This window comes from Apium graveolens, chromosome 8 (genome assembly GCF_009905375.1).
Source record: "Apium graveolens cultivar Ventura chromosome 8, ASM990537v1, whole genome shotgun sequence".
Taxonomy (NCBI): Eukaryota; Viridiplantae; Streptophyta; class Magnoliopsida; order Apiales; family Apiaceae; genus Apium; species Apium graveolens.
In genome coordinates this window covers 220,369,168-220,375,812 of record NC_133654.1, presented here as the reverse complement: position 1 = coordinate 220,375,812, position 6,645 = coordinate 220,369,168, and the positions used below count along the sequence as shown (strand labels likewise).

Sequence of the window (6,645 nt, the reverse complement as noted above, 5' to 3'; positions counted from 1 at the left end):
TGAGTAACGGACGAACATTAATGGTAAATTGGGTATTAAACCCCCTTGGAAAGTAAGAAATAGACACTCAATCTCTCAAACACTCTACTTTCTTCTATTTTCTACCCACTTTACAACCAGGTTCTTATTCGCACAACGGAGGTGAATTAGGGAACAATCCCTCGCTTTCTCTTCACTTTCAGGTCTCAGCAGAAGGCATCTTTCGAAGCCTGTTCATCCATCCGAAGGAATCTGAACGTAACATTTGGCGCCGTTTGTGGGAAATACGAGAGTTAAAAGCCAAGATAACGAGAGCATGACAGAATTAATACATGAGCATTCACCACCACCAGGTTTCTTCGATAAGGGGCAACCATCCACCCTAGTGGACGAATATGGAGTCATCACATTAAATCCTGAAGAAGAAGCCTTACTCCTAAAGATCCGGGCGGAAAAAGCTGCGGAGAAGGGTAAGGCCAGAAGTGACCAAGCCGAAAAAGAGATAGAATCCCGCGCGAAGTGAAGAGAGGCTGATGCGTTATGGCTGAAGGCCCTGCAGCTTTAGAGAGAAGAAATTGAATTGCAAGAAAGGACCTTGCGCAAAGCGTTTCAAGCCGACGATCCCGGAAGAATGAATAAGGATAGAAAAGATCGAAGGGTGCATGATGAAGAAGATGAGTCTGAATCTGATTCGCATCCCCGAAGGAAGAGGACAAAGCAATCCTTCTCATCTGACTCGCACGAGAAGCTCGATGGTTCCCGCTTCAGGCTCACTCGCCTAGAAAATTCCTTGTTCGGTGATAGGAGGGCCGACAAAGAGCCGGTCGTGACACAAGAAATTGAACAGTATTGTCCCTCTCTAGGCGAAGAAAGGCAGTTCCCTAAGATGAGTGAGTTTAGCGGAAAGGGAGACCCTGAGGACCACTGTGAAAAGTATGAGTTGCTAATGATTGGGATGAGTCATAATGATATCATACTCTACAAGATGTTCAAGTCCTATCTGAAGGGGTCAGCCTCGATGGGGTACAAGTCCCTCAAACCTAGGTTCATCGTGTCTTACGAGCAGCTAAAAAGAAAGTTTCTGAAGTACTACTCACACTTGTGCAGGAAAGCGAAGGATACTAAAGCCCTGGTCCACTGCAGACAGAGGGCGAACGAAGAGTTGGGGGATTATTTCGCTCGGTTTAAAGAAGAAGCACTGTTTGAATGTACAGCCTGAGGCCAAATCGGTGAAGCAGAAGAAGAGGACATTCGCAGTCGAACGACAGAAGGTCATAGAGGCCGAAGTAGAAAAACTGTTGAAAGCCAAGTTCATCGAAGAAATTGAATACCCCGACTGGCTAGCCAATGTGGTGGTTGTCAAAAAATCAAACGGGAAGTGGCGGATGTGCGTGGATTACATGGACCTCAATAAGGCATGTCTGAAGGACCACTACCCCCTGCCTAGCATCGATCAGCTGATAGATGCAACGGCTGGCTACCAGGTACTTAGCTTTTTGGATGATTTTTCTGGCTATCATTAAATTGCTATGAATGACAAGGATGTGCCCAAGACAATGTTCATAACCCCGAAGGGGACTTATGCTTATATTAAAATGCACTTCGGACTAAAGAACACTGGAGCCACATTCCAGCGAATGGTGAACAAAGTCTTTAAAGAGCAGATCGGTCGGAACATGGAAACATATGTGGATGATATGATTATAAATTCACTATTCCAAGATCATGCCGAAGACTTAAAAGAATACTTTGAGATACTCCAAAAAAAAACATGAGGATCAATCCGAACAAATGCACCTTCGGAGTGTCCAGTGGCAAATTCCTGGCTATATGATCAGCGCCCAGGGGATAGAGGCGAACCCTGAGAAGATCAAAGTAGTCATTAATATGGAAGCCCCTAAATGCATCAGAGACTTCCAGAAGCTAACCGGATGACTCGCCGCCCTTCGGCGCTTCATCTCCAGATCAGCCGAGAAGGCACTCCCTTTCTTCGTCGTGCTTAAGGGATCAAAGAATTTTGAGTGGGGGCCTGAATGCCAAAAGGCATTCGAAGAAGTGAAAGAATACCTTACTAAGGCATCACTCTTAATGAGTCCTGATCCGAAGGAAACTCTTCAGCTTTACCTGGCTGTGTCCGATAGAACTCTGGGGGCGGTTCTCGTGAAAAACCATGAAGGCAATCAATACCCCGTGTTCTATGTGTCACTTGTCCTAAAGGATGCAGAGACGAGGTAGCCCAATGCCGAAAAATTCGCATATGGGTTGGTTATGGCCTCCCGAAAATTACGGCATTACTTCCAAAGTTGAACGATCCAAGTCATAACCAGTCAACCTTTGAAGAAGATTTTAACAAGGCCTGAAGCCTCAGGAAGAGTGGTAGCCTGGTCCATCGAATTTGGGGAGTTTGATCTCGAATATGTCCCCAGAACGGTGATTAAGGCCCAAGATTTGGCTGACTTTGTGGTCGAATGCACATTTTCGGGGCCGCGGGATCTCACCCCAGATGAACAGCTCATTCGGACCCCTGGAAAATGGAAACTCTTTGTAGATGGGTCGGTACCTGGGAAAAAATGTGGGGCCAGCTTAATACTTTCCAGCCCCGAAGGGTTTGAGATATGCCAGGCTATAAGATTTGATTTTCCTTTGACGAACAATGAAGCAGAGTACGAAGCTCTCTTCACAGGGATGGAGTTGGCCCGAAGCCTTGAGGTGAAGCACCAGAGGGCCTTCAGTGATTTCATGCTATTTTTAAAACACTTCTCCGGGGATTATGAGCAAAGGGACCCACGGACGAAGGCGTACGCCACCAAGGTAAAAGACGCTTCTCTAATATTTAAAACTATTGAACTAAGTCAAATTGGTAGGGAGAACAATGGAAGGGCATACGCCCTTTCCAGGTTAGCTTCGGCTGAGACGCAGAGCCTAACTGGTTCCATCTACCTCACCGAAGCCAAGACGCCTTCGATCGAAAAGAAATAATGTCTAGAAATTCACCAGGGGGCCGATTGGATGACCCCATTAAAAAACTTTCTGGAGAAAGGTATCCTACCTCCGGACCGAAGGGAAGCGCTAAAGATAAATTATAGAGCATCGAGCTACACTATCATTAATGGAAGAATGTACCGCCGGTCTGTCAGCCAGCCCCTCCTCAGATGCTTAAATGCGGAAGAGCAACATCAGGATCTTGAAGTGGTATACGAGGGAATTTGCGGAGAGCATCTGGCTGGTCGGTCCCTCACCTTCTGTAAAACATAATATAATGTAACATGTAATCGAGGATTTATAACTCAACATAAAAATAGAAACCGATAAACAATATTAAATTGTGAATCACAGGAACCCTATAGATGAAGACAAGATAAACTCAAAGAACCAAATGATACAGTTGACTCTTTAAGTCCTCTAACAGATCATGGGAAGAAGTTCATTGTAATGTTCAATCAGCCATGAAGAATAAGACAACAAGGGACTTTAAGCATCAGTTACATGAATTGATTCCAAGTGTTACAGATCAAGGGTTTAGTGAAAGAAGTAATGGATAAACATCAATATGTATCAGCTCAGAAACTCAAGTTAAATTGAATTGGGATTCTCTCATTCCTAGTTGTTTGTGAACCAGACCAGTGCACCAAACATCAGTATTCAAGAAGGGATTTTGATTCAGTTACAAAAGAAAATGTTGATATAGTGAAGAATGTTTTGGCAAAAGCAATAGTACTCTAAGTCATAACAATCTTCTACCTGGTCACCACAGAAGTATACTAAGTCTATGGTCGCCACAGAACTGGTCGCCATAGAGAAAATCTCTAAGGCACCACACAGGTCACCATAGAGATTCTCTATGGTACCAGTGGTTGCCATAGGCTTTAGTCGCCACAGAAGCCTGTCTACCTGGTCTCCATAGGATTTCAAGTTGGATCTCAGTACAAGTAAATCTACTGGTCGCCATAGAAGTGTTTTTGGTCGCCATAGAATATCTCTTGGTCGCCACAGGGGATATGTAGTCTCCATAGAAGTCACTTTGGTCGCCATAGAAAATCTCCTGGTCGCCATATGAGATATTCAGTCATCATAGAAGGCTTGCCTGGTCGCCATAGAGAGATGTATTTATTGATTTTATTGCTGCAAATTTAAATGGAATGTGTGGACAAAAACATGCCCCCCCTGTCCATTGAATTAGAAAGTCTACAAGAAGCTGAATGAATGCAATTCATTTTAGTTGGTTATCTTCTTCAGCAAACACAGAAAGCTTACGAGAGCTCCATTAAAGCTTCACATTTATTACTCTTGTAAACATACTGTTATGCTGCTAAATTTATTGTAGCTAATCAATACTTTGATTAGATTGTAGCAACCTCAAGGTTTATATTAATAAAACAATATATTCCTCAAATTATTTTGTGTTATTTTGATTCCGTACTTTTAATGAAGAACTTGAAACGAATTGAAAAAGATTGTAGGTATCGTATTCAAGCCCCCCTTCTACGATACTTTGGGACTAACAATTGGTATCAGAGCCTGTTGATTGACATACAAATCAAGATCCGGAGAAAGAAACAAGTTCTTGAAAAATTTATTGAATTTTTTAATTTTCAAAAATTTTCATTTCTTGAAATTTTTGAACTTTAAATAATTTAATATCGCCAAGATGATGAACAACCAAAGAATTGGAAGTATAAAGGTTCCCCCATTCAATAGAGATAACTACAACCTATGGAAGAAAAATATGATGTTGTTTATGAAATCCTTGAATCCACTTTACATTGGGATATTACTGAATGGCCATTATATTCTGATGGAAGTAGTTTCTGAATCCACAACCACAACTGGTGTAAGAATTCTTTCCTCATCCACTCCCAGGGATCCGTCTAAATATACGGAAACTGGCAAGGAGTTGATAAATCTGGACACAAGCCTTCAACTCATAATTGTGGAATCGACCGATAAAGATATGAGTCATCAACTTCTAGGAAGTAACAGTGCGAAAGATATGTGGGAAACCATTAAGCTTTTAATGGAAGGTACTGAAGAAGTCAAAGAAAACAGGATGGATATTCTGACAACTCAGTATGAAGCATTCAAACTTCTACCCGGAGAAGTACTGTCTTCACTCTTTGAGAGATATACAAGACTGTTAAGTGAATTAAAGCTACAAGGGAAAGTTTATCCTATACGTGAGTCCAACAGAAAGTTTATGCTAACGCTCCCAGTTCACCTGGAACAAAAGAACACATCAATCAGGGAAAGAGCAGATTTTATTACTATGTCTCTAGATGTGATCTATGGAAAGCTGAGAACACATGAGCTGGAGCAAGAGCAGAGAGCTATTATCTAATGGACCTGGTTCTCTTGACAGTAAGAGTACGGCACTTGCAAAAACCACTGCACTTGTAGTTCGTGAACCCGAAACTCAAGAAAATAAGGTTGCACCCTCCTCAACAATCAAAGAAATTGTCGTAGCTGAAATTGCTCATGATGAGCAAGAGGATGAAAGTGAGTTCTATACTGAAGAAGAACTTGAACAGTTGAAGTATAAATCTATGGCATACATGGATGCAAAATTTAGTCATGTTAGATTCAGAAGAAAGCCCAACTACAAACCAAGGGGTTCATCAGGGAGATTTCAGAAAGGAAGCTACTCATCAGGGTCAAGCTCAAGAGGAGGCTACAAGTCAAGCTGGATAGACATGAGCAAAACAAGATGCTACAACTCCAATGAGTTAGGGCACTTTGCATCTGATTACAGAAAACCCAAGGCAGCAAAATCAAATGACTCCTATGAAAAGAAGGAAACTTATGAAAATTTGAAAAGGAAGAATGAGAAGCTGAAATAGAAGCTGAATGCTTATGTGGTAAATAAAAAGGGAAGAGCATGCATTGCTGGGATGATACTGATTCGGATGAAGAGGAAGAGTACGTGAATCTGGCTCTTATGGCAGACTCTGTAGAGGAATCATCGCAATTATCTCAGGTTCCTGAACTTACGACTATAGATATGACTGTGTCTGAATACAAATCTACCGTGCACGAACTTACTTTAGAATTGTATAATGTTTATACAAGCATGTTTGTATATAAACTTGAAAATGATAAGTTAGTTCTTAAATCTGAGAGTTTAATATCTAGGAATGAAGAACTAGAATTGCTTGTAGTTGGATTAGAAGACCTTAAGGAAAAGAATGAATATGTAGAGAATAAGGTTAAATGCAATGCAGACATAAAAGCCATTCTTAGAACCTAAATTGCTGACTTAGAAAAGAAGTTACAGGCGTTTAAGAATACAGCTTTGAATCAGAAGGAGCTAATAGATAGTCAAAGATTTAAATCTAAGACTTCAATGGGACTTGACTATTCTAAGCTGAACAGTAAGAAACATAGTGGTACATCTGAGATAAACATGTTTGTCTCAGAAAAGGTTCCATATGTTATTAAGGATGCCGTATCTCCGTTATTCACTGAGTCTGTTTCAAAACCTTTGGATGAAGTAAGTTTGATAATCAATGAGGAATTGATTGCTGAAGATAAAGAGAAGGAAGAAGAATCCCCTAAGACTCCTAAGGTTCCAGCTAGTAAAGCTAAATCCACAGCTAACCCAGGTAATAAGGTGGATAGTAAGGAACCTGACACACCTAAGAAACCATACCCCATAGTTAACTCTAAGACTGG

At 41.4% G+C, this 6,645-nt stretch overlaps 1 protein-coding gene across 1 annotated transcript; it reads left to right on the top strand.

Annotated features, from left to right (window-relative positions):
• Positions 1 to 2,067: 2,067 nt before the first annotated feature.
• LOC141680355 (uncharacterized) lies at positions 2,068 to 2,958 on the top strand. The gene is made up of 2 exons (XM_074486606.1): positions 2,068 to 2,210; positions 2,307 to 2,958. The coding sequence occupies exons 1-2, from the start codon at positions 2,068 to 2,070 to the stop codon at positions 2,956 to 2,958; spliced, it is 795 nt and encodes a 264-aa protein (XP_074342707.1).
• Positions 2,959 to 6,645: the final 3,687 nt, after the last annotated feature.